The sequence below is a fragment of the Pongo pygmaeus genome, chromosome 6 (genome assembly GCF_028885625.2).
Source record: "Pongo pygmaeus isolate AG05252 chromosome 6, NHGRI_mPonPyg2-v2.0_pri, whole genome shotgun sequence".
In the NCBI taxonomy this organism is placed as follows: Eukaryota; Metazoa; Chordata; class Mammalia; order Primates; family Hominidae; genus Pongo; species Pongo pygmaeus.
Window position 1 is genome coordinate 137,053,255 of NC_072379.2, and position 27,009 is coordinate 137,080,263.

At 39.1% G+C, this 27,009-nt stretch overlaps 1 protein-coding gene across 4 annotated transcripts in view; it reads left to right on the forward strand.

Annotated features, from left to right (window-relative positions):
* AKR1D1 (aldo-keto reductase family 1 member D1) overlaps positions 1-27,009 on the forward strand; it is a 115,099-nt gene that overhangs the window by 84,461 nt on the left and 3,629 nt on the right. For 2 of the 4 annotated variants that reach the window (XM_054494891.2, XM_054494892.1), the window contains exons 5-11: positions 744-782; positions 2,225-2,392; positions 5,392-5,508; positions 11,364-11,441; positions 18,796-18,918; positions 20,111-20,220; positions 20,918-21,083. In XM_054494891.2, the coding sequence (XP_054350866.1) occupies positions 744-782; positions 2,225-2,392; positions 5,392-5,508; positions 11,364-11,441; positions 18,796-18,918; positions 20,111-20,220; positions 20,918-21,083 (801 nt within the window). The remainder of the gene's footprint in view (positions 1-743; positions 783-2,224; positions 2,393-5,391; positions 5,509-11,363; positions 11,442-18,795; positions 18,919-20,110; positions 20,221-20,917; positions 21,084-27,009) is intronic. The other 2 variants (XM_054494893.1, XM_054494894.2) reach the window with 2 other exon arrangements.

A 27,009-nucleotide genomic window follows, 5' to 3' on the forward strand; every position in this document is an offset into this window, starting at 1 on the left:
TTCTGGCCTTTTGATTCAATTACTGTTCAAGTCCTATTAATCATGTTAATTAATTAACCAAACAAATATTTCTAATATTGCTGAAATGTGTGTCTCCTTTTCCCAGCTATTTGATATTTGTGACTATGAATCTTATAATATCATCTGTGTAGCCAGTTTGTTCATTTTTCGTATCCTCTTATCTTCTCTATAGTGATGACTTTCAACTGTAGCAGGGGGAAAAAAATACAATATATGTCCCCAAGTCCTGCCCAGGACTGTAAAATCACTAGAAATACATTTCAGATTTATTCTCTCGCTCAGCCTACAACAAATCAATAGGTGTGGACCAGAGTTCACATGTCTGATGTGATTTGTCCAGCATTTGGTTAGAACACTAAAGAAAGCCCAAGTAGTTAACCAACATTTGTTGAGCAAGATCAGAACAATCACCCTTTGATATGAAGTCAGCACAAATCAGAAAATAGAATTAACCCTCTCACACACACACTCTCTAAAAGATGCTTTGAAAATTATATTTGATGAGACTAGATGTTTGTCTTCAGAGAAATCTCATTGCTGTTTCTCATTAAGAAAAAATGTAACTAAAATGAAACACATTCGTATATTTAAATGCCATCATAACTGAGGCATAGGGATTTATGTGGAATCTGAAAAATGGTGTCTTACTCTATTTTGTGCTGCTGTAACAGAATGCCTGAGACTGGGTAACTGATAAAGAACAGAAGTTTATTCTCTTACAGTTCTGGAGGCCGGAAAGTCCAAGATCAAGACGCCAGCAGGTTAGGGCCCAGTCTCTTGCTTCCAAGGGTGTACCTTGAATGCTGCATTCTCTGGAGAGGAGAAACACTATTACTCACATGACAGAAGAGGGAGAACCCACTCTCACAAGCCCTTTTTATGGTGGCATTAATCCTAAACACCTCCCATTAGGCCCTACCTCCCAACACTGTTACATTGGAGATTAAGTTTCAACATGAGTTTTGGAGGGGACAAAAATAATCAAACCATGGCAAATGAAAAATCACTGTTCTGGGGACAGGATATGCTCATTCTTATGTTTAATGTGAGTTAATAAAATGAACAAAGATGTAGCTACCAAATTTTATTAAAATATATCCCAAAACATAAAATTTTCCTCAACAATACTTTTTCCTCAGTTTTATTGAGATATAACTGACATATAATAAACTGCCCATATTTAAAGTATACAATTTGAAGAGTTTGACATATATACATCTGTGAGGCCACCACCACAATCAAAATAATGAACATATCTATCAACTCTATAAGCTTCCTCATGCCACTTGGTAATCCCTCCTTCCACCCATACTTCCCCCACTCCCAACCCCAGGCAATCACTGATCTATGTCTGTCACCACAGACTATGCTTCCATTTATATAAAATGCTAGAAGAGAAAAACTAAAGTATTTATTCTTTCTGGTCCAGCTTCTTTCACTCAGTATAATTATTTTGAGATTCATCCATACTATGTGTTGTCATCAATACTACATTTCTCTTTTTTTTTTTTTTTTTGAGACAGGGTCTGTCTCTGTTGCCCAGGCTGGAGTACAGTGGCATGATCATGGCTCACTGCAGCCTTGAACTCCCAGGCTCAAGCAATCCCCCTACCTTACCCTCCTGACTAACTGGGACCACAGGTGCATGCCACCACACCCAGCTAATTACTTTACTTTTTGTACAGATGGGGTCTCCCTATGTTGTCCAGGCTGGTCTCAAACACCTGGCCTCAAGCAATCCTCCTGCCTCAGCCTCCCAAAGTCCTGGGATTACAGGTGTGAGCCACCGCACCAGGCCTATTTCATTCCTTTTTATTACTGAGAAGTATTCCATTCTGTGGATACATCTCAATTTGTCTACCCAACCTTTTGATTTATAATTTAGCCTTCTTCAATCAGCTTGTGCCCTCCTATAAAAAGGCTTCCATGAATTCTCTTGTCACAGGAAATATTGATCAAATCACATTTTTGATGCCACGAAGCTGAGGGCAGACCTGGGACAGATGGTGTCTCCCACTGAGGGAGGGGAGGCCCCTGGGAGGTCAGTTTCTCCTGCTGCTGAACACCATCTTCCAATCACAACAGCAAGGAATTGGGAATGTGTCATTTTAGCTGTAAAGGAATGTACATGCAAAATGTCCTGATTAATGATGATTAAAGACCATTTCTCTTTTCCCCAAACCCAACCTCTTTGTGACTTCAGACCCCTAAGGGAGCCTGTGCAACATCGGTGAAGGTTGCTATTGACACAGGGTACCGACATATTGATGGGGCCTACATCTACCAAAATGAACACGAAGTTGGGGAGGCCATCAGGGAGAAGATAGCAGAAGGAAAGGTGCGGAGGGAAGACATCTTCTACTGTGGAAAGGTGAGATCTTGCCTTCAGCCTCCATTGGGGACAGTGAGAAGGTTTCAGGTGTTCATTTTATTATTCATCTTCCGTGTGTGTGTGTGTGTGTAATTGCACTCACGAGTATGCAGTACTTAATAACAGTTTGGGTTTGTTTGTTTGTTTGTTTAAAAGATAAGTGTTCAAATGAGACCAAAATCACGCAAAATAGGATTTTCAACATTCTTGTATCATATTAACAAATTATTTATTAGTTTGGGAGAAGTAAGCAGAGTAGCATTTGGGGGAGAGAAAGAGGGTTTTAAAAGAGTATTTGGCTGGGTGCGGTGTCTCACGCCTCTAATTCGCACTTTGGGAGGCCGAAGCAGGTGTTTTGCTTGAGCTCAGGAGTTCAAGACCAACCTGGGTAACATGACAAAACCTTGTCTCTACAAAAAAAATACAAATATTAGCCAGGCATGATAGCTTGCCCCTGTAGTCCCAGCTACTTGGGAGGCTGAGGCAGGAGGATGGCTTAAGCCAGGGAGGTTGAAGCTGCAATGAGTCATGTTCACATCACTGCACTCCAACCTGAGTGACAGAGCGAGACCCTCTCTCAAAAAAAAAAAAAAAGCATTTGAGCAAATGTAATTAACTCAGACATGGTATTCAGATTTTGTTTAATAAAAGCAAACAAACGTAAATTAAAAAAAAAAAAAGCTCATAAGGTCACCAATCCAAAAGCCAGCTATGTGGGCTTCCTGGGCAGGCACATCATGCAAGGCTTTTGCTTAATGACTCATATTATAGGAGTCATTTCTTACTATGATCGGGGCTAAAGTTAGCATACAAGGAAAAGGTGGTCAAAACATGCTTTAAATTGGCCTTTAACTTTAATCCTTTAAATTGTCCAAAAAGTACAGTTGTGAATAGAAAGCAATATTCATACATATACAATGTCAATATGGGCTGTATGTAATAAAGCATACTTGGGTGAAATATTGGTATTTACTTAAGTAAACAGAAACGGTGTGTGCAGCTGAGTTCATGTAATGTGCCATTGCTATTGCCTCATCAGGAATCAGGACTGTCTTCACTGCAGCTCAGCAGCACGTGAGAGGCAATATGGGGGTGATTAAGTGCCTAGACTGGTGCAAGGTTGCCCAGGTCAGAGGCCCAGATCTGTCACTACTGGCTGAGTTGCCTAGCATTTCTGGACCTTAGTTTTTTTCTCTGTAAAATGGGGATAATAATGTCAACTATTTCATAAAGTTGTTATGAGTTCACATTTACAAAGCACTCACACAGAACCTGGAATAAAGCTAATACTATGTATTTTTGTTGAATAAAAGTAAATTAAAATATCATCAGCCTATGCCCAGGAATGAAAAAGAAAGTAAAATAAATATCAAACAGAATTTCCACTTATATGGGATTGCAATAGTAACACCAAAGGGACCCAGAGTAGCAATCAAAACACAAGTAACACATTTTTCCACTACTCTCTTCATGTTAAATTTTCTCTGTGTTTTTAAGGCAAGAAAAAAATCATTGTTCAACAGAGGAAAAAATCAGATTTTACCAATTTTGCTTGCCCTTTCTTGTGACCAAAAAAAGCATGATTCAGGCTGGGTGCAGTGGCTCAAGCCTGTAATCCCAGCACTTTGGAAGGCAGAGGCGGAAGGATCACTTGAGGTCAGAAGTTCGAGACGAGACTGGCCAACATGGTGAAACCCTGTCTCTACTAAAAATACAAAAATTAGCCAGGCATGGTAGCAGGCGCCTGTAATCCCAGCTACTTGGGAGGCTGAGGCAGGAGAATCGCTTGAACCCGGGAGGCAGAGGTTGCAGTAAGACAAGATCAAGCCACTGCGCTCCAGCCTCAGCAACACAGCAAGACCCCATCTCAAAAAAAAGAAAGAAAAAAGAAAAGTATGATTCTAAACTTATATCCCCCCAAAAAATCTGTGAGCAAAACTGATATTCCAAAACATGTACTAATTTGTCCTGTGGGTATGAGCAACCTTGGCACCATATGTCTCAGACACCTAAGGGTACACATGCTCCAGTAGGATTAACCAAACCTTGATCCTTCATTATGTAATGCCTTAGTGAAAGAGTGATTTAATTGCTCTGGGGTCTAAGTAGGGCCAAACAAGAACAAAAGATCAGTGAAAGCAAATCTAAATCTATGCACTAATTTAAAATTTCACCAGGCTTTCACACCACCTGTCACAATGTGAAGGACCCAGTGAAGCCACACGCATAACCATGTTCCTTGCTCATTTTATCAGAATGGCATGACAATAAAGTATCAGGCTAGGTCAGGACATCTAGAACATTGTGTAACCCTAGTTATACAATGAGGAAAAATGCAAGCACTAAGCATCAGGAAATTCACCCAGAAATGGGGAAGACTGCCATCAAATTAGGTACTCTGTGGTCAAGGAGGATCTGTAAGTCTCTTGTGGTAGATTTGCATAAAATTATGTCTGGAGATGTGAGGGTGATCTGGCTGCAACATATGTCACCCCATTGGTCACCAGGGCTAATTCAGCTGATCTGGCTGTCTAGGCAATTGTACCTCTTGAAGCTGCACTCTCAGTGGAAGAGGACGGCTTTCCCTGACGAAGGAGGAGGGTTTTTAGGTCAAGTGTATGTGAGTAGCTGCGCTCCCCTACTAGAACCTCCAAACAAGCTCTCAAGCTAGGCTCTAAGTGTCAACAGTTTTATCAGCTCATCCTATACTCAGATGACACTGCATCATAAACATATTTTTGTAAAATGAAATGTATGAATAAAATGTGTACAAGGGGCCAGGCACAGTGGCTGATGCTTATAATCCCAGCACTTTGGGAGGCTGAAGTGGGCAGATTGCTTGAGCCCAGGAGTTAAAGACGAGCCTGGGCAACATAGTGAGACCCCCCCCCCCCATGTCAAAAAAAAAATGTGTACGAATGCTTTACAAAGAAAAAGGGGCTGCCTTATCGTGAAAAGTGTGTGGACATTAGTTAATTATCCCTCTTTGATTCTTTCAGCTATGGGCTACAAATCATGCCCCAGAGATGGTCCGCCCAACCCTGGAGAGGACACTCAGGGTCCTCCAGCTAGATTACGTGGATCTTTACATCATTGAAGTACCCATGGCCTTTAAGGTGAGTTCAGATGCCCAAAGGTCAGGTCTCTGCACCCTGGCAACCATGAGCCAATAGCTGTGTGCATGAAGCTAGCTTATTACTTACCACCACAGAATATTGTGGTGTTTTGTTACCACAGATCAGAGAGTACTGACCTAGTCTGACAAATACCCAAGAAGATTATGTTAGCAGACTCAGGCTTGGTTTCCAAGTTTCTTGATTTTTTAATTCAATGCAATTTCTATTATACCATGTTTTTACAACTATAGTTTAAGCTCTCTGCATCAAACCAACATGTAGTCCCCTAACTGCAGCCCAGCATTGAGACGCACACCGTTCTTCCCACTCACACAGTCACAATCTCCGCCCTCATCCTCACTTTGTTAATGTTGACTCTTGTTCAAATGTCAGATTTCTAACCTAAGTCTTAAAAATTTGGCAAGACCCAGTGTACAATTATGTGTTGCTTAGCAATGGGATACATCCTGAGAAATGTGTCATGAGGCGACTTTGTTGTTCTGCAAACATCATATAGAGTGTACTTACACAAACCGAGGTGGTAAGGTTTTACTTACCATGGTAGACTGCATTACTTTTGTAATAACATGAATAAAACGCAAACACGTTGTGCCTAGATGGTATAGCCTATTACAGACTTAGGCTAGATAGCCCAGCCGATTGCTCCTAGGCTATAAACCTGCACAGCATGTTACTATTCTGAATACTGTAGACAATGGTAACACAATGGTAAATATTTGTGTACATAAACATAACATAGAAAAGGTACAGTAAAAATATGGCATAAAAGATAAGATACACCTATACCTGGCACTTACCATGAATGGAGCTTGCAGGATAAAAATTGGGTGAGTCAGAGAGTGAGTGGTGAGTGAATGTGAAGGCCTCGGTCATTACTGTACATGACTGGAGACTTTATAAACACTGCACACTTAGGGTACACAATGAATCACATAATATTTTTTCTTCAATAATAAATTAACATTAGCTTATTGTAACTGTTTTCACCTTATAAATGTTTTAATTTTTTAACTTTTTGATTCTTTGTAATAATACTTAGTAGTAACACTAATACTAATTACTTTTTTTTTTTTTTTGAGACAGAGTCTCGCTCTGTTGCCAGGCTGAAGTGCAGTGGTGCCATCTCGGCTCACTGTAACCTCTGCCTCCCAGGTTCAAGCGATCCTCCTGCCTCAGCCTCCCAAGTAGCTGGGACTACAGGCACGCGCCACCACACCCGGCTAAGTTTTGTATTTTTAGTAGAGACAGGGTTTCACCATGTTGGCCAGGATGGTCTCAATCTCCTGACCTTGTGATCTGCCCACCTTGGCCTCCCAAAGTGTTGGGATTAATTACTTTTTTAATAACATGAATAAAACACAAACATGTTGTACAGCTGTATAAAAATATTCTTTCTTTGTATTCTTATTGCATAAGCTCTTCTCTATTAAATTTTTTTTTAACTTTTTTGTTAAAAACTAAGACACAAGCACACATATTAGTCTAGGCCTACACAGGGTCAGCATCATCAATATCAGTGTCTTCCATGTCCACATCTTGTCCCACTGGAGGTTCTTCCGGAGCAATAACATGCATGGAGCTGCCATCTCCTGTGGCAACAGTGTCTTCTTCTGGAATCCCTCCTGAAAGACCTGCCTGGGGCTTTTTTACTGTTAACATTTTTTAAAAGTAGAAGGAGAACATTCTAAAATTATGATAAAGTATAGTAGAGCAAATACATAAGTTGTAGCCATAGTAAAAACAGACATTGTTTACTATCATTATCAAGTATTATATACCGTACATGATTATGTGTGTTCTACTTTTATATACCTGGCAGCACAGTTGGTTTGTTTACACCAGCAACACCACAAACATGATGTCACTAGGTGATAGGAATTTTAAACTCTATTATAATCTTATGGGCCACCATCATACATGCAGTCCACCATTGACCAAAATGTCATTATGCAGCACATGACTCTATTTAAAAGCGAGAAAATAAAATTTACTTCTCTGTGACTAACTAACGACATTTACATCTTTTTGGAGACGATAGATAATTTCTATTCTTATTTTTGATGGGTTCAAGGGCACAAAAGGTAAAATTTTAACAGTGAGAAATGACACAATATAGTGACATTACCTCCCAACTGAACCTATAATTGGGAAATCAATATTTGAAGCTAAAGTATGACATGTTTTTTGGTGTCTGTTTGTTTGTTTGCTTGAGGTAGGGTCAGCCGGGCACAGTGGCTCATACCTATAGTCCCAGTACTTTGGGAGGATAAGGCTGGCAGGTCACTTGAGTCCAGGAGTTTGAGACAAGCCTGGGTAACATGGCAAAACCTCATCTCTACAAAAAATACAAAAATTAGCCAGGCTTGGTGGCATGTGCCTGTGGTCTCAGCTACTTGGGAGACTAAGGTGGGAGGATCACTTGAGCTGGGGAGGTGGAGGGTGCAGTGAGCCAAGATTGCGCCACTGCACTCCAGCCTGGGTGACAGAGCAAGACCCTGTCTTGGAAAAAAAAGAAAAAAGGGGGGGGGGCTGGGGGTCTTGCTCTGTCACCCAGGCTGGACTGCAGTGGTGTGTGGCTCACTGTAGCCTTGAGCTCCTAGGCTCAAGCAATCCTCCTGCCTCAGCCTCCCAAGTAGCTGAGACTACAGGTGTGTGCCACCACACTCACCTAATTTTTCAATTTTTCTTTTGTAGAGACAGGGTCTCGCTATGTTGACCATGCTGGTCTGGAACTCCTGGCCTCAAGTCATTCTCCCACTTCAGCCTCCCAAAGTGCTGGGATTACAGGCATGAGCCACCATACCTGACTTCACATGCTTTTTGAATCTTAAGTTTTTTTAAACAAAAAACCTTTCTTGCTAAAATATTTTTAGCACTTTATTATTTTTTAAGTGTCAAGCAGAATTTTAGCCAACAAAATATTAAAAATTATGACATGTTTAAAAGATAAATGAACAAGAATGAGAGTCAATAGCATAGATTTTTAGAGGGTTGGGTTATTCTTCCAATAATACCTGGCTGTGAGGAAGAGGAATGAAGGAAAGAGACAAAGAGGCTTATCAAGATGAAAGGATGAGTAAAATAGGTACAAGGGAAGGTCAAGGGAAACACCTAGAGGTATCTAATGTGGGTTCAGGCTTGATAACCTCTTGAATAGAATCTGGGAAAGTAAAAATCATGTAACAGAATTCATGATGGAGGCATAAGGCCATTCAGAAGGTAAGTAAAATTAGGAAACACAAGGCAAGAAATAGGGAGCAGAAATGTGGGTCATAAGTGTTGAGAAAGTCAAAGTGCTTAGAAATCAGAGACAGAATGGATAATTAACATGAGTAGTAATGTGGCATCAGGGAGAAAAGGGACTGTTCCCTGCTCTCAGGGAGATGGGAGGAAGTTGAGAAGACATTGTCTTTCCCTAAAGCAGACAATGGGGAAAATGTTTTCACTAAAGCAAAGTTGAGTTTCACAAAGGTGAAATGCTAGAGGAAAAAATTAATTTTTTTTTTTTTTTTTTGAGATGGAATCTTGCTCTTGTTGCCCAGACTGGAGTGCAGTGGCATGATCTCGGCTTACTGCTACCTCCGCCTCCCGGGTTCAAGCGACTCTCTTGCCTCAGCCTGCTGAGTAGCTGGGATTACAGGCGCCCACCACCATGCCCGGCTAATTTTTGTATTTTTAGTAGAGACAGGGTTTTGCCATTTTGGCCAGGCTGGTCTCGAACTCCTGACCTCAGCTGATTGGCCCGCCTTGGCCTCCCAAAATACTGGGATTATAGGTGTGAACCACTGTGCCTGGCCAAATTAGGGACAAATTTAAGAGCATAATGGATTTTGTCCAATTGCTTGATTCCCTTCTCAGTCTGTTTTGTGCTGCTATAAAAGCATGCCTGAGGCCAGGTGCAGTGGCTCACACCTGTATTCCCAGCAATTTGGAAGGCCGAGGCAGGTGGATCACTTGAGCCTAGGAGTTCGAGACCAGCCTGGACAACATGGTGAAACCCTGTCTCTACAAAAAAATATAGAAAAGAATTAGCTAGGCGTGGTGGTGCACACCTGTAGTCCCAGCTGCTGAGGAGGTTGAGATGGGAGGATCACCTGAGCCTGGGGACATCGAGGCTACAGTGAGCCATAATCATGCCACTGCACTCCAGCCTGGGCAGCAGAGTAAGACCTTGTCTCAAAAACAAACAAACAAAAAACAACAATGGAAAAAGAATGCTATGATTCAGAAACATTTCCTTTAAAAGAAAAAGAACAAAGAATGCCTGACACTGGGTAATAGATAATAAACAGAAATGTATTGGCTCAGAGTTCTAGAAGCTGGAGAGTTCAAGACCCAAGTACCAGCACCTCACTAGAGCCTTCTTGCTATGTCATCACATGCTGGAATGAGGAAGGGCAAAGAGCACAAGAAAGCACCCCTCCTCGTCTGAGCCCTTTTTACAATGGCATTAATCCACGACTGAACAACTCCCATTAGGCCCCACCTCCCAACACAGTTTCACTGGGGATTAAGTTTCCAACGCATGAATTCGGGGGGACACATTTAAACCACAGCAATTCCCAATAAGAAAATCCCTATTACCAAAGTCAACAAAGACTTTCATCCTGCCAAATTCAATAGACATTTTGTCCTCCTATTATTTGATCTCTTTCAATACAGTTGACTACCACCTCCTTCTGTAAACATTTTCTTTTCATGGTGTTCATGACATCTCATGACCCTCTCATGTGCTTTGGCAGCTTCTTCTCTGCCAGCTTCCAAATGTTGTTATGCCCAGTCCTCTACCCTCAATATTCTTGTCTTACTAGCTACACTCTCTCTATAGGTGACTTAATCCAATCATGTGGATTTAATACCATTTTACATGCTAATGACTCCAAATTTTACCTGTAGCCATGACCTCTCTCTAAGCTCCTGACTTCTGTGTTCAACTGCCTCCCTCAATATCCTCTTGAATGTCTAGTGACCATTTCAAAGTCAAAATATCCAAAATGATATTCCGGATTCCTAGCCCCAACCTCAAGAAATGGTTACCACCAACCACCCAAGGTGTCTGGGAATCATCTTTGATTTCTCTCTCTCCCTCATTCCCACAACCCCACCTCATTTCCAAGTCAACATTAAGGCGTGCTGGCTCTACTACTCATTCATGTGCTAATCTGTTCCCTTCTTTTCCTCTCTACTGCAGTTGCCCCAGTCCCAGGCACCATCAGCTCTCCCCTATTGCATATAGCCCGTTAGGTTGAGTTCCCCAGAAGCAGACCCTGAGATGAAGAGAATGCATACGAGTGATTTATTTTAAAGTACTGTTAAGGGAGTAGGGAAATGTGGCTGAAAAATAAGAGGTTAAGCAGATGTGAGGTAGAAAGCAGAGTCCTACAGAGAGCAATTTAGGCTAAATGTCACAGAAAGCTCTGGAGACAAAGTTGTTCACATCTCAGAATTACACAGTCACAGGGCAAAGAAACAAATATTGATACTTGTAACTTTAGTTCAAAGGCTGTCCCAGCAGGGGGAGCAGGGTGTAAATTCCTGGGCACATCTGAGTGATACACAAGTCCCAGTAGCCTGAGGTCTGTCCTCTAACACACGCAGGTGTCAGCTGTACAGAGTGAAAGGACAGTGCACACAAGACAGGTACTGGCATCCCAGGGAGCATGGGCAGGTGACTTAATCCAGCTGGGCCGCTATGACAAAATACTTTAGACTGGGTGATTTTGAAACAATAGACATTGATTGCTCACAATTATGAAGACTGGGAAGTCTAAATTCTATTATTTTAATTCCCAGATATAAATAAAATGAATTACATTTATTCTTTTTTTTTTCAGCCAGGAGATGAAATATACCCTAGAGATGAGAATGGCAAATGGTTATATCACAAGTCAAATCTGTGTGCCACTTGGGAGGTAAGTTCAAATGTGCTTCTTATTTTAAAAGATGATATTTTTATAACTGTGATCTGATTATTCCTGTCATACTTATGAAGAGAGATGTACCCTTTACTTCCAATGAAAAGTAACAGTCAGAACAGGCATTCCTAACCGTAAGTACAGGTATATGAAATCTCCACTTCTGGGTACTAAGTAATTCTTACTTTTGTTTTGCTGGAATGCCAAAGAAAAGAGAGAGGGGTGGAAGGAAAAACAGTGTAAACAAAATATGTTCTAATATAAAAGTAATTAAAATATATGAATAAGATAAATTCACAAATTAAAAAAATATATATCAAGTTGTTAATATGATGCCTACAAGAAACAAACTTAAAATGATACATAAAAAAACTGAAAAACAGGCAAGTCGCAGTGGCTCACACTTGTAATCCCAGCACTTTGGAAGGCCAAGGTGGGCGGATCATCTGAGGTCAGGAGTTCGAAACCAGCCTGGCCAACGTGGTGAAACTCTGTCTCTATTAAAAATATAAAAATTAGCCAGGCGTGGTGGTGGGCACCTATAATCCTGGCTACTCAGGAGGCTGAGGCAGGAGAATTGCTTGAACCTGGGAGGCAGAGGTTGCAGTGAGCCGAGATCATGCCACTGCACTCCAGCCTGGGCAACAGAGCAAGATGCCATCTCAAAAACAACAACAACAACAACAAAAACCTGAAAAGCAATTCTGTTTTTTATTTCTGGGCAAGCTGCTGGCTCTTTTCTCAAGATCACAAGAGTAGACAACTATAGGAAAATAATAAATAAACCCTTATGGATTCATGGTGGGGAGGGATATTTTGAACTTGTTTGCTTAGAGGTGGTGTGGCAGCTCTGACCTAGAGTAGAAGTCAACCCAACAAGCAGGAAGAAGATAATACAGGAGAGGAACGGTTGGTCCTTTTGCACTTCCTTCACCCCTGCCATAGCCTGGGAACAAATATTGCCACACAGGCGGAAACTCAGGACCCAGCTGTAGAGCAGCCTTGAAATTCTGAACTTGTGAAAAACTGAGGAAAAACAGAAGTTACCCACTGACCTCTGGCAGTTTTTTTTCCCACCGATGTGATTCCAAACTCCAAAAGTTTGGAAATTACACTCTGGTAAGTACCTCTTTCTATATACTTGCCTCTGAGGCGACAGCTGAAGGTCTGAGCTGTGGAGTTGTTTAGAGGGGTGAGGAGGAATGATTTATTTCCCAGTGCCCGGGGCTCTGTCCAAAAGAACACACAGTCACTCCTGATCTCATTGGAGTGAATGAGGTTTGGACAGTTGGACATTTTGAACATTCTCTTCTAAGGGACTGCCTAACAGGACAGCCGGTATCCCCAGGAAAAAATGATTTCACAGCCCAAAGTAACAAGGCATTTGTTTCACAAGAAGACAATACATCTCAATTACTGATCCCAACGTAAACAGAACAGAGAACCAGGAACTTCTAAATTAACCAATTAATATATTAGAGAACATAAGAAAAGATACTAGCAATATGAAACGTGAACAAACAACATTTTAAAAAACAAGCTAAAATAAAAATTAAAAAATAAAAACAATGCAATAGGTTGGGATAAATAGAAGAAAATGGTCAAATTGAGATATCAGAATGAGGAAATCTCTCAATATGAAGAAGAAAAGGACAAGAATTTTTTAAAATATGAAAGAAAAGCTAAGAAATTCAAAGAATAAAATTAGAAATTCCAATATCCACACAATTGCACTCTAAGAAAAAAGAAAGAAGAAAAAATAAAAGGAAACAAGAAGGTGGGCATAGCGGCTCATGCCTGTAATCCCAGTGCTTTGGGAGACCAAGGCTGGAGGATCACTTGAGCACAGGAGTTCAAGACCATCCTGGGAGACATAGTGAGACCCCCCCATCTCTTCAAAAAAGAAAAAAAAAGGGGGGTAATAGATAAAGAAAAAAAACACGAAGATCTTAAAGGGACCTGGAGCACAAAAGAGGAAAGATAAGGAATATCATGGGTGAGGTGACATACACCTGTAGTCCCAGCTACTTGGAATTCTGAGGTGGGAGGACCACTTGAGGCCAAGAGTTCAAGGCCACAGTGTGCTATAGTCATGCCTTTGAATAGCCACTGAACTCTAACCTGGGCAGTATAGCGAGATTTCATCTCAAAAAAAAAAAAAAAAATCAAACATAAAGAGAAAAATGTTAAAACTTCCAGAGCATAATAAATAATCCGATAAAGAAGGCAAAATGGAATAACAAAAATAATCAATCCAAGACAAAGCAGAAAAAAAAATAAGAGGGGTAATAAACAGATGAGAAAAATAGCAAACAAAGGGCAAGATGGGAGATTTAAACTCAGTAACATCAATAATTGCAGTATATATAAATGGTCTAAGCACCCCAATTAAAAGGCATAGATTATCAGAATGATATAAACCAAATCCCACTATATATTATACACAAGAAATCCATCTTAAGTAAAAAGTCACCAACAGGTTAAAAGCAAAAGTCTTTCAAAAAGCAAAAGGATAGAAAAAGATATATTAGGCTAACTCTAGTAAAAATAAAGTTGCAGTCGCTATTTTAAAATCAACAAACACTTCAGAGCAACAAGTATTACATGGGATGAAGAAGATTATTATATAATGATAAAGGAGTCAATCCTAAACATCTATGCCCCTAATAACAGAGCTTCAAAATACATGAAGCATAATCTAAGGGAACCGAACAGAGAAAGAGAATAATCTGCTCTGCCGCCCAGGCTGGACTGCAATGGCATGATCTTGGCTCACTGCAAGCTCCACCTCCCAGGTTCACGCCATTCTCTTGCCTCAGCCTCCCGAGTAGCTGGGACTACAGGCACCCGCCACCACGCCTGGATAATTTTTTGTATTTTTAGTAGAGACAGGGTTTCACTGTGTTAGCCAGGATGGTCTCGATCTCCTGACCTCGTGATCCACCTGCCTCGGCCTCTCAAAGTGCTGGGATTACAGGCATGAGCCACCATGCCCGGCCTATAGTCAGAGATTCTATTAAAATGATATCATACTAAAATGATAAGTATACAGAAAGAGCTGTATCTACTAAAAATCCTATAGGATATAGGAGATTTAAACATTATGAACCTTCTTAACCTGATGTTTATAGAACACTTCACCAAAATATAACAGAATGTTTTCTTTCTTTTCCTTCCTTCCTTTCTTCCTTCCTTCCTTCCCTCCCTTCCTTCCTTCCCTCCCTTCCTCCTCCCTCCTTCCCTTCCTTCCTTCCTTCCTTCCACAAGTCTTGCCCTGTCGCCCAGGCTGGAGTGCAGTGGCGCGATCTCGGCTCACTGCAACCTCCACGTCTCGGGTTCAAGCGACTCTCCTGCCTCAGCCTCCTGAGTAGCTGGGATTAGAGGCTCACGCCACCATGCCCAGCTAATTTTTGTATTTTTAGTAGAGATGGGGTTTCGCCATGTTGGTCAGGCTTGTCTCGAACTCCTGACTTCGTGATCCACACGCCTTGGCCTTTCAAAGTGCCTGGATTACAGATGTGAGCCACTGTGCCCAGCAACATAGGCCATTTTTTGAACCATAGCATAAATGTCAGTAATTCTTCAAGTATTTTAATTATGCAAGGTATGCTGTCTGATCAAACAGGAGGCACACATGTAAATAACCCATAAGACCTAAAAAAATTAAAATCTTTATCTAGATGTAATTTATATATTAGCAACACACGATTGGAAATTATTTTTAAAAACAATACTAAACATTAAATATTCAGAGATAAATCTAAAAAAATCTGTGCAAGAGCTATATAGTAAAAACAACTTATTACTGAAAGAAATAAAAGATGATCCAAAATTCAATGGAGAGATATACTATGTTCCTTGATCAGAATATCAAGATTTTAATTCTCCCCAAATTCATCTGTAGATTCAATGTAGTCCCAGTCAAAATCTCAACAAAAATGGAAAACTTACTTCTAAAATTTATATGGGGCCCGGAGCAGTGGTTTATGCCTATAAATCCCAGCACTTTGGGAGGCCAAGGCAGGTGGATCACATGAGGCCAGGAGTTCGAGACCAGCCTGGGCAACATGGCAAAACCCTGTCTCCACTAAAAACACAAAAATTAGCCAGGCATGGTGGTGCCCATCTATAATCCCAGCTACTTGGAAGTCTGAGGCATGAGAATCGCTTGAACCTGAGAGGCGGAGGTTGCAGTGAGCCGAGATCCCACCACTGCACTCCAGCCTGGGTGACAGAGTGAGATTCTGTCTCAAAAAAATAAATAAAATAAAATTTATATGGAAGTACATATAACCTATAATAGCCACAACAACTTTTTGAAAAAGAGCAATAGCCAAGCACAGTGGCTCATACCTGTAATCTCAGCACTTTGAGAGGCTGAGCGGGGAGAATTACTTGAGCCTAGGAGTTCAAGACCAGCATGGGGAACAGTGAGACCCCGTCTCTACAAAAACATAAAACAATTAGCCATGCACGGGGGTTGCATGTGCCTGTGGTCCCAGCTACTCAGGAGGCTGAGGTAGGAGGATCACTTGACCTGGTAGGTTGAGGCTGCAGTGAGCTATACCATTGCAACCCAGCCTCAGTGACAGAGCAAGACTCCATCTCAAAAATAAAAAGCAATAAGTTTGGAGGGCTTATACTAATTTCAAGAATTATTATACAACTATTATAATCATGACAGTGCCATATTAGCATAAAGAGGAACATATAGATCAATAAAACATAATAGAGAATGTTAAACTAGACCCATACACATATATGGTCAGTTGATTTTCAACAGAAATGCCAACACAATTCAATGGGGAAGGGTAATCTTGTGCTAAAACTAGCCCATACCACCTTGCAAGAACCTGTTGTGCAAACCTCTTCCTAACTCCACATTCAGTGATGTCGGGTTGTTAGCTTGAATAGCCTGGTGTGAATAGTCACATCACAGACATTGACAAATACTACAAACTGGGGAGCTTTTTTCTTCCTGGATAGCTGGTTGTTAAACATTTATTAGTATTCCACTGGAGGTGTTCATGATCTTGATTGTGATGATGATTTTACAGGTGTATGCATACGTTAAAATTCCTCAAAATGTACACTTCAAAAATGAATAGTTTATTGTACATCAGTTATAACTCACCAAACTATAAGGCAAAAATGATGCATGATAAAAAGTTCCACATCTACACATGCTCAGAAATTTTGCCACATAAAGACCCACACCGGAAATCATTAGGTCTGATTGATGTACTAAGTAAAAGGAACAAAAATCTAACAGATGCTCCAAAAAAAATGCGTAAAGCAAAAGTGATCAAATTAAGCTTAAAGTGTGTATTATCTATAAAAATATTGAGATCAAATAATAAAAGGAAAATGAACCCATAATACGCTACAATTAAAGTTTATATACATACTATTAGCATCACAGATGTTGAGGGTAGATAAATACCATGTAAACATGCTAAGTTATTGTCTTCATTAGAAAACTTCTTAAAAGTAATAAAGAGTTAAGAAGAAACAGAATAAGTGGGATAAATTGAAATAAATCAAGATGGTAGAAACAGTTCAAATATATGTATGGTTGCAATAAATGTAGATAAAATAAACTCACCTAGACAGAGATTGACATTTAAAAGGAGGCACCTAAGCAAAAAGACATGTGAAAGTTAAAACTTTACAGGTAAAAAAAAACCACACACGCACCAGTCAAATACCAGAAAAAGTTGGTATTACTATATTAATATCATATAACACAGACTTAAGAATTAAAAGCATTATTAGAGATAAAAAGAGTTGTACATAAAGATGGAAGATTGAATTTACCAAAAAGATATATAATTTTAAGCACATATATACCAAATAAAGTATCTTCAAAATATATAAAACAAAAAATTGACAGAATACAGGAGGACATTGGCTCATGCCTATAATTCCAGCACTTTGGGAGGCCAAGGTAGGAGGATCACTTGAGGCCAGGAGTTTGAAATCAACCTGGGCAACATAGTGAGACCCCCTCATCTCCAAAAAATATATTAAAAACAAAATTTAGCCAGTGTGGTTGCACATGCTTGTAGTCCAGCTACTTAAGAGGCTAAAGAGGGAGGATCTCTTGAGCCCAGAAGTCAAGGCTGCAGTGAGCAAAGATCCCACCACAGCACTCCAGCCTGGGTGACAGAGCAAGATACTGTTTCAAAAAAAAATACAGAAGAACATGAATAAATCACCAGTATAGTAAAAGATTTTTGACATACTCCTTTCAGTTTTTGACATATTCCTTCTGTTAATTTTGACATATTAATTTCAGTTACTGAGAAGCCAAGAAGAGCTAGACCTAATTTTATATATAACATGTGTGTATGTATATTTAAATACATATATATATGAGGGAGAGAGGAGAGACAGAGTGTTACATCCAAAAATGGGACAATGTATCTATTTCACATACACCAGAATGTTTATAAAAATTGCCAGCCAGGCGCAGTGACTCATGCCTATAATCCCAGCACTTTGGGAGACTGAGGCAGGTGGATCACCTGAGGTCAGGAGTTCAAGACCAGCCTGACCAACATGGTGAAACCCCATCTCTACTAAAAATACAAAATTAGCCAGGTGTGGTGGTGCATGCCTGTAATCCCAGCTACTTGGGAGGCTTGAACCTGCAAGGCAGAGTTTGCAGTAAGCCAAGATCGTGCCATTGCACTCTAGCCTGGGCAACAAGAGCGAAACTCCATCTCGGAAAAAAAAAAAAGTGCTCAGGTACTATGCCATAAAGTATCCAAAAATTTCAAGAAGTAGGATCATTTAAAAAAAATGTTTTTAATTGAGATAGGGTATCACTCTGTTGCTCAGGCTGGAGTGCAGTGACACAGTTATAACTCACTGCAGCCTCAATTTCCCCAGCTCAAGTGGATCCTCCTACTTCAGCCTCTTAAGTAACTGGGACTACAGGCATGCGCCACCATGCCTAGTTAATTCTTGATTTTTATTAGAGATGAAGTCTCACTCTGTTGCCCAGGCTGGTCTTGAACTCCTAACCTCAAGTGATCCTCCTGCCTTGGCCTCCCAAAGTGCTGGGATTACAGGTGTGAGCCATCGTGCCCTATCTGGGATCACTAAAGTGTGGTAAATACCTTGAGAAAATACAAGGGGAAGATATGGCATACGATTGAATCGATTTCCAAATTCAGTCATAGAATTACTGCGCTTTCCCACCATCCTTCTTTTATTTTTTTTCGCAAGATGCTTATTAACATACCCAGGAACTTTCCTTTTTAAAGAATTCACAGTCACCCTTATAAACATTCATTCTTGCTTCTTGTGAGGCTTGTTTGTTGACCTGTGGACATTTACTCTACAGGCGATGGAAGCTTGCAAAGATGCTGGCTTGGTGAAATCCCTGGGAGTGTCCAATTTTAACCGCAGGCAGCTGGAGCTCATCCTGAACAAGCCAGGACTCAAACACAAGCCAGTCAGCAACCAGGTACAGCCTAATAGCTTCCACTAGGGTGTCAGGAATGGGGCCAGGATTTACATGACACGAAGAGGCCTCAGCTGGGAGTCGGGAAGGCTCATGATTGCTCCACCTAAATCTCATCTTGGGACAATGCGCTCTTTAGACTTGGACCCTTTAGACTTCTATTGGTGTCACTTAAAAAAACGGACTTGGGGCCAGGCACGGTGGCTCACGCCTGTAATCCCAGCACTTTGGGAGGCCGAGGCGGGTGATCACGAGGTCGGGAGTTTGAGACCAGCCTGACCAACACGGTGAAACCCCGTCTCTATTAAAAATACAAAAATTAGCTAGGCATGATGGCACATGCCTGTAATCCTAGCTACTCAGAGGCTGAGGCAGGAGAATTGCTTAAACCCGGGAGGCGGAGGTTGCAGTGAGCCGAGATTGCGCCACTGCACTCCAGCCTGGGCGACAGAGTGAGACTCCGTCTAACAAAAAAAAAAAAAAAAAAAAAAAAAAAGAATCTAATGAAAATCAATGAAAAAAATGAGAAAAAACACTAAAGCTCAACAGAAAAAGGAGTAAAAGGAATGAACAGAAATTCACAAAAGACAAATTGCAAGACTGGTACACATGAAAAATGTTAAACTTACTATTAATTAGAGAAACTTAAATTGAAGTGTGATTTTTCTATTGCACATCAAATTAGCAAAGTTTTTGTCTTATTAATATTTTTACATATAATGCCCCCATGTAGGCAAGTGATTAAATGCTAGTGAGTGCAAATTGGTTCAGCCTTACTAAAAAAACAATTTGTCAATATGTATCAAGGGCCTTAAAAAATGTTCAGTCTTTTATTTCTAGTAACCTACGATAATAAAAAAAAATATCAGAATGCCTAGATAGACTGATGTGTGTTCAATACAACATTGTTCATAATGGAACAAAATGGAAACAACATAATACAAAAAATTAAGGGAATGATTAAGTTACAAGACATTCATATTATGTGAAATCTTAACAAAAGATGTTCTCGAATCCATTTTAAGGAAGCAAAATGAACAAGATATGAAGGGACAGACTGGGACACAAAATGTATACAGTATGAAGGAGATTCTATTAATAAAATGGATTTTATTGAAGAATTTTTTTAACAGTAAAATTGCATTCAACAACGTGGCCTTGATTTTGTGCTCTGCTCTCCAATGCAACCACATAGGTTGAGTGCCATCCGTATTTCACCCAGCCAAAACTCTTGAAATTTTGTCAACAACATGACATTGTCATTACTGCATATAGCCCTTTGGGGACCAGTAGGAATCCAGTCTGGTAAGTAAAACTTTAGGAAGCATTTCCTTTGGTGTAGAGTGTGAGGCTCATGTGAACTACTGTATTTGATTGGAATGCCTTTTGGTTTGCCTGTGCAACCTCTTCAAGTCATTATCTGAATATATGAATTAGAACTTTTCATACTTTCCTGACTGAGCTGTTGTAAAATTGATTACATTATAGGTATGAAATTGCCTATCAGTGCCCGATATATAGGAATGCTCAGTAAAAGTTAGTTTAATTATTATTTGACAAAGGAGTTTCTATGGCCATGTTTTGCAAATTTTGAATCTTTTGATCTCTGTATTCAATAGTGATACTTCTACTATGATGCGCTCCATAAACTTAAGTAGAAATTTTTCTACTTTAAGATGATTTCAAAAGTTGTGTCTCTATTTCTTCCACTTCAGTCTTCCTGCCTTTCCCTATATGCCAGCTCTCTCTATAAGACTCATCAAAAAATATTATTTACCCTCTGAAGGAGGCAGCTCCATAAACTTGCCTTGCTTGATCTTCCCATACTAAGAGTAACTCTCCATTCAGTGCATACTCTGCACTCAGAGAAACTGGTTACAGGTGACCTGCAGTGTCCTGGTAGGTGACTGGGTGAATGGGAAGACAGAGGAGGAGGATGGTTTATTAACCTTTGGTTCTCATTACACAAACTAATTATGATGCATGTTTTGATATTTTTAAGGGTGAATGTTTCTTCTCCACCTTTGTTAAAGGATGCACTTCTAAACTCATTGGGGAAAAGGTACAATAAGACAGCAGCTCAAATTGTTTTGCGTTTCAACATCCAGCGAGGGGTGGTTGTCATTCCTAAAAGCTTTAATCTTGAAAGGATCAAAGAAAATTTTCAGGTAAGAGAACTGCTTTTGGAAATGTGAAAAGATGGGTATGTTTGCTATTTTTGCTTTTATAGAATGTGTTCAGCTTAATAGGAAACCTGTAACGCTCTCATATTTTATTTTACACCAGCTCCTTGACCCGTGTAGCCCATATCTAGGTTTAATTTTCATTCAATTTGAGACAATTGCTAGTACTTCAGAGATTGCTTTGCTACTTGTACACTATCCAGATCTCTTATATTTTCTCTTTCCTTATCTTTTATTTCTTTTTTTTTTAATTTTTTTTTTGTTTAGAGACAGGGTCTTGCTATATTGCCCAGGCTAGTCTGGAACTCCTGTCTTTAAGCGATCCTTCCACCTTGACCTCCCAGAGTTCTGGGATTACAGGCATGAGCCACTGTACCCAGCCTCTTCCCTTAGCTACTGACCCTTGACACTACCTGCTCACTTCTCTACCAGCACAACAGAAATTGAGTGAATAAAATTTGGAATTCATAATAGTCAACTTTCCACCTTCTTAATGGCTCTGGTAAAAGTTGAGGACAAATTTGAAAATTATTGAAGACGACCATTTAGACTTCATGAATGCTAATTGCCTTTATTTCCCTCTATAAGTAATCTATGACTTACATTGTAACTTCCAGGTGAAGAAAGAACTAGACAAAGGGGTAATTCACTTATTCTGCTACTACTAAAGACTAAACTGCTAGGTAAATACAACCATAGAAAAGTGCCATATAAAATTAATTAATTACCCATTAGTTAATTTACATTTCAAAAGTAAATTGCCTATTTAGCCCTACTCATAATTAAAGATAAATAAAAAGATACTAGTTGTCCCTTCATATCAGAAAATAATCAAAATACTTGGTAATATTTGGGGAAACAGGCGCTTTGACACAGTATTGTTAGAAACATTAATTTGTATGAGATATGGAAGAGTAGGTTAAATTATTTCATGTCCATCAAAATTCAAATGCATATGTTACATGATTTATTTATATGTGGAACCTAAAAAAGTTAATCACATAAAAGTAGGGAGTAGAACAGTAGTTACCGGAGGCTGAGATTATTGAAGGGAGGGTGCTATGAGGAGATGTTGGTCAAAAAATGTGTGATTACAGTTAGACAGAAGGAATAAATGTCAAGAGATCTATTGTACAAAAAGGTGTCTATAAATGATGATGATATAGTGTATTCTTGAAAAACATAAAGAGAGTACATCTTATGTGCTCTTACCACAAAAATGATAACTATATGAGGTAATGCATTTGTTAATTAGCTAGATTTAACCACTCCACAATTTATATGTATGTCAAAACATCATGTTGTATATGATAAAAACATACAATGTTATCTGTCAAATTAAACAAATTCAAATACACATATCCATTGACTCAGCAATCTTATCCTATAGATGTATTTGCACATATATACATAGATGCACACACACACAGACAGATGTTTATTATAGAATTCTTCGTAATTTTTTAAAAACTCAAAACAATCTTCAACAGGATTTTATAAAACAAGCTATGGCATATTTGTACATTGAAATATCATATAGCCATTTAAAAAATACAAGTACTGACATAGGAAGATATCCACAATATTAGACAATTAGATTTTCAGAGCTTTTTGCTACATGATAGAATGCAACTGAAACTTTAGCAAAAAAATAAAAGATAATTTCTTGGCTTGCATAACTGGAAAGTCCATGAGTAGATCAGAAATGGCTAGACACAGGTACTCAAACGATTTATAAAAAGATTTAGTTCTCTCTCTCTCTCTCTCTCCCTCCTTTCTCTCCACCCAGATGGTGGCACAGACAATTCCTAACAGCTCCAGGATAATCAATTACTCATACTCAGTGAAGAGTGAAGATGATCAGAAACAAAGTCTTCTATCAGGGTCTCTATCAATCCCTGATTAGCTCTTGTAGGTCACCCTCATATTACCCACTGTGGCCACTGAGTAGGATACCCTGATTGGCCCCCAGGACTATATCCCTATTCCTGTGCTGAAGAAGTTAACAGACAGCTCCACTAGAAGGGGGAAGGAAAGTTCATAAAAAGAAAAAAGACGAAAAGATGCTAAATAGTTACATCAACTCCTGACGATAACATTTGCCAAAATGCCTCATGCTAAAAAGTGGTTGACACTCTTTTCCACAATCTTAGAAAGAGATCAACTGCATGACTAATGTGTAGGTTCATTGAAGATTAAAACACACTTTGATGGACTTTTTGAGGACTGAAAATTTTGCTGTTCAAAAATTATGAGAGTGTTACAAGTGACCTTTGCAATGGAAAGCATTTGGACTTTATAGCATCTAGCAAATTGTAATTTTGTACCAGAGAAAATGCCACTCTCCTTGAAATTTTCATTGTAACTAATTATGTTATATTCCATATGTTTCCATAGCCTTGATAATAAAAGAATGGAACTCAGAGGTCACATATTCCAAGAAAATATAAAACGGATACAGATTTAGAAGCAATATGAGAATGAAAATCACAAAATCACAGCCAATTCTCACTCTTTAGGGAATAGACTCACCCAATAACCATGAATTTTGCTGGGTATGAAAGCAAGAAACAACAAAATAAAAAATTATGCTCTCTTAGAATGAAGGTAAAATAAACTGTTAGAAATATTTTAAAAGAATGGCAAAGATCAATAAAACATAAAGAATAAAGGAAAAATAAATATTTTGATGAAAAAAGAGCAAAAGAAAATAAAAATTATGTAATAAAAAGTTAAGACTGGGCACCGTGGTTCACACCTGTAATCCCAGCATTTTGGGAGGCCAAGGCAGGAAGATTGCTCGAGGCCAGGAGTTTGAGAGCAGCCTGGGCAACAAAGCGAGATCCCATTGCTTTAAAATAAAAAAAGTTAAACCACCAGTTTAGGCTGGGCGCAGTGGCTCACTCCTGTAATCCCAGCACCTTGGGAGGCTGAGGCGGGTGGATCACCTGAGGTCTGGAGTTCGAGACCAGCTTGGCCAACATGGCAAAACCCTTCTCTACTAAAAATACAAAAATTAGCCGGGTGTGGTCATGGGCGCCTGTAATCCCAGCTACTCAGGAGGCTGAGGCAGGAGAATCGCTTGAACTAGGGATGCAGAGGTTGCAGTGAGCTAAGATCGCACCATAGCACTCCAGCCCGGATGACAAGGGTGAAACTTTGTCTCAAAACAAACAAAAAACCATGAGTTTAAAAACTAGATAAAATTAAAGGTAAAAATGAAGAAAGCTAATATGGAGCCAGCATATTTTAAAAGTTAAAATTAAAAAAAAATGAAATTATACCAGGTGTGGTCCAGCTTTCTTGCCATCATCCATTGGCCTCCATTCTTTGAAGATGTTATCTCTGGGCTCACTTTCACTTTCTCCAACACTCTTCCTCTCATAATTCTTAGTGAATTCAGCATCCACACCAGTCGTTCTCCGCCCTTACCTGACAGCTCTTTGACTTCCTCTCCCATAAGAATCTTGTTCTATATATTTCAGCCACTAATTCCCATGGCTATCCCTTGGAAATTGCAATAAACAACTTCCTAATAAATCCTCCAAAGCCTCAATTTCAAACATCCCCCTCTCTTTCCTACACTAGCAATTGTTCCTCTCTACTGTGTAACTCCCACCAACATTCACATATGTAGTAACCTCCTATCTTAAAAAATAAAATCCAACCTAGACTCACTTTCCTCTCCAAGTATTATCCACTTCTCTCTTTCTGTTTCAAACATCTTGAAAGAGAAGTTGTTCTCGCTGCTTCCCATTCCCTTCCCCCACTATCTCTTGAAGCCATTCAAACCAAACTTTTACCCTGACCATCCCACTGGAACAGCCCTTGTCAAAGTTACCAGTGACCTCCACATTGCTAAATCCAGTAATTCTCAATCCTTGTCCCAGTTGGTCTTTCAACCACATCTGATACAGTTAACAATCTCTCCTTCTTCAAACATTTACTGAAAGGGAAAACTGTAGGGGAAGCAGTTTGAGAGGAACTGTCAGGAGCTCAGTTTTGTAATATGAGATCCTCATTCACTTAGGATAATTTGTGCCATGGGAGAAAAAAAGACCACTGAAAATCAATCCACATACAACAAGAAAAAACATGACACAGAAATAATGTAGAGAGGGTGAATTTGAAAGCTTATATTAAGATCGAAACCAAAGGTTATGAAAGTAAGTTCACTTTTATTCTCAACAAAATGTAGGTTACGATTGCACGTTTATTAACTCCGAAGAAACAGTGAATCAGTGTTGAATTTTTTTAAATATGCTTGACAAAATTACATAACACAGCATGACATCCTCTATTTCACAAAAGTTTTGCAGAATGTTCATAAAGAGAATAATTCTCACAAAAATTTTGGAGGGCTTTACCTGAAGGAGATTTTTAATTCTTTAATTTTTTTTTCAAGTCACACTCTTTTGACATATCTATCAAAGTAGATTTTTAACTGTACAGGATTCTTCTTCGAAAAAGATCATACCTATAATTAGAACAAATCTCCAAGATCACTTTCTTTGATTTCATAAAATCCTGCATCTTTGCAAGATTTGCAACCTCACTTTGCCATTAGATTATGCCGTATATTTACTGGATAAGAGGCTGACCCACCAAGACTTAAAGGACAGGACTAGTGTTTAGCAAAAAAGAAGTCTGGGTAAGGATTCATTTCATAGATGATTCATTCATTTTTATATTGTGCAAATTTTTGATTCCTTATGTAGTCTCATAAATGCCAATAATTGGATAATAAATCATAAAAGAAAATGGTTCCCTGAAAAGAGTACTTGGAAAGAATCCATGGAGGGATAATTAAGTAAATCGTGTACCATCTACACAATGAATACCATGGCTAAATGAATAAAATCAGGTTTCATATTGTTATAGAACTATCAGTGGAGTCACTAAGATATTATGTGAATAAAGGAAACTTGTAGAATCATAAAGATATGGTCCAATTACTGCATTTTCCTCTTAATGTGTGTAGTATTTGGGAGGAATATCTGGGAAGGGAAATAAGAATGGGGTGATGAGTGACAAGATTTTCGTTATTTATTCCGTATAGGTCTACGTACTTCTACAGTGTTTCATTTCTTTGCAAAAAGCATATATTTATGTACTACTTATATAATTAAAATCTATTAATCATCAAATATATTAAAATAAAAGTTAAAGGAAAGATAAAATAATAAAGAGAAGATAGGTTATATACAGATAACCCAAATGTTAAAAATAAAAGGAAGTGAAAATAAAATATATAAATGTTAATAAGGGACAATTATAAAACCAGAATATAAATAAAGTATAAAATCTAAGAAAAATAAAACAATGAAAATGTAATTAGAATAAAAAGGTAGAAGAGACATCAAAAATGATGAGAGAAAGGATTTCAACATAGCAAATTAAAAGTTTAAAACAAAGCAAATTAAAAGTTTTTTAAAAAAGCAAATTTAGGCTGGGCGTGGTGAGGCCGGGCATGGTGAGTGTAATTGCAGCACTTTGGGAGGCTGAGGTGGGAGGATCGCTTGAGTTCAGGAGTTTGAGACCAGCCTGGGCAGCATGGTGAAACCCCATCTCTACAAAAAATGCAAAAATTAGCCAGGCATGGTGAAACGTGTCTGTAGTCCCAGCTACTTGGGAAACTGAGGCATGAGAATAGCTTGAACCCAGGAGGTGGAAGTTGCAGTGAGCCAAGATGATGCCACAGCACTCCAGCCTGGGTGACAGAGTAAGACCCTGTCTCAAAAAAAAAAAAAAAATCATATTTGGAGACTCAGAATTTTTTAAGTATAAGACAGTAGTTCAGAATCAAAAGCCCAGCATTTCATACAGAAATAAGAATTCTTCACATTTGAAATTTTAGGAGATTTCATTAACATTTGTGGTTTCAGAGCATTTGGAATTTCTTATAAGATGT